We start from the raw sequence: 1,304 nt of genomic DNA, 5'->3' as shown, positions 1-1,304 counted from the left end.
CACACACACACACACACACACACACACACACACACACACACACGAACAGCACGTGTCCACGCTGACACGAACACACGAACACACACGCACACATATATAGCAAGATCAGCAACACTGATAACAAGTTCAGAGTATAGTCTCTACATCCGACCGTAATATTTCGACTATCGTAATACATCGTTTAACACACAGTTAACTACACATGGAGTTTGTACGCGTACTAATAATATATACCAAAGCCCCCTACTGCACCGCATTACGTAACGCGATGTAATTAAGTAGGTTTGTAAGCTAAACCCAGCTAGAACATCGATGTATAGACTACATGCATGCAGTGCATACATGCACTACTACATGCATGCATTGCATACATGCATGCATAGATACTGCATGCACTTCGTAAGACGATGTTCTCTGTGTACAGCGTACATCTGCCGGTATCGCTTACCGAACACGAGTCGTTATCCATGCTCGCGAGGCATTTATTTTCACTGTAACCGAGGCAACTTGTCACAAACACTGCAGAACGATAGTAACCAGCTTCGGTCAGCGGTAGAGATGAGCAGCAGTGCAGCGGCGGCGATGCTCAGCCTCCTCATCGGCACAATCAACATACTGATCGCAGCGCCACCGCTAGTAAACAAGGGAGCAGTGGCCATCGCGCGGCACTCTTAGTTGATTTTTGCACCAGGGAGAAATACACATTTTACCTACCAGGGTATTTGCTTATTTAGCATATGTCATGTGCTATTTTGATTATCCTCAATAGCCGAGCTGTTTATTTTTTTTTATTTTTATTTATTTTTTTTTTCTGTTTAGGGTTAGGGTTAGGGTTAGGGTTAGGGTTAGGGTTAGGTTAGGTTAGGTTAGGGTTAGAGTTAGGGTTATGGTTAGGGTTAGGGTTCACAATGCGTATACATGTGTACACATGTGTATTATGGACCCGAGCGATCCCGAAGTTGCGCCCTACTACCGTTCGGCTATTTCCGGAAAAATTTCGCCCCGGTACACGATTCCACTCGTTTCCCGGTTGGAAATCACGGCGTTGCTGCGCGCGCCTTGGAACTAATATGGTCCAGTACGGGCTAGACCGGTTTATTTTGAGTAGACAGTTTCATAGTTAATTTTGTTCATCGAGTAGTCGTAGTAGCAGGGGCGGATTCAGACCGTATTTGCTGTATTGGGAAATACGGTCTAGATTTCAAAGTGCCCTTCGAAATTTTGCGCTAAAAAATACAGAAAACAATTTGATGGAATTTGGCTATATTCTTTATTTGTTTTCTTTTTCTTCTGATTGATTGACT

General features: G+C 43.9%; 1 protein-coding gene across 1 annotated transcript in view; it reads right to left on the bottom strand.

Moving 5' to 3' along the window:
* Window positions 1-601, bottom strand: part of LOC106815844 (protein fem-1 homolog A-like) — a 56,046-nt gene extending 55,445 nt beyond the window's left edge. Inside the window, exon 1 of the mRNA XM_014820363.1 lies at window positions 449-601. Within this exon, the coding sequence (XP_014675849.1) occupies window positions 449-469 (21 nt within the window). The 5' untranslated portion in view covers window positions 470-601. The remainder of the gene's footprint in view (window positions 1-448) is intronic.
* Window positions 602-1,304: the final 703 nt, after the last annotated feature.

The sequence above is a fragment of the Priapulus caudatus genome, unplaced genomic scaffold (assembly GCF_000485595.1).
Source record: "Priapulus caudatus unplaced genomic scaffold, Priapulus_caudatus-5.0.1 Scaffold1216, whole genome shotgun sequence".
Classification (NCBI taxonomy): Eukaryota; Metazoa; Priapulida; class Priapulimorpha; order Priapulimorphida; family Priapulidae; genus Priapulus; species Priapulus caudatus.
The sequence above is the reverse complement of the archived record's forward strand: the minus strand, read 5'-3'. Positions and strand labels throughout refer to the sequence as shown.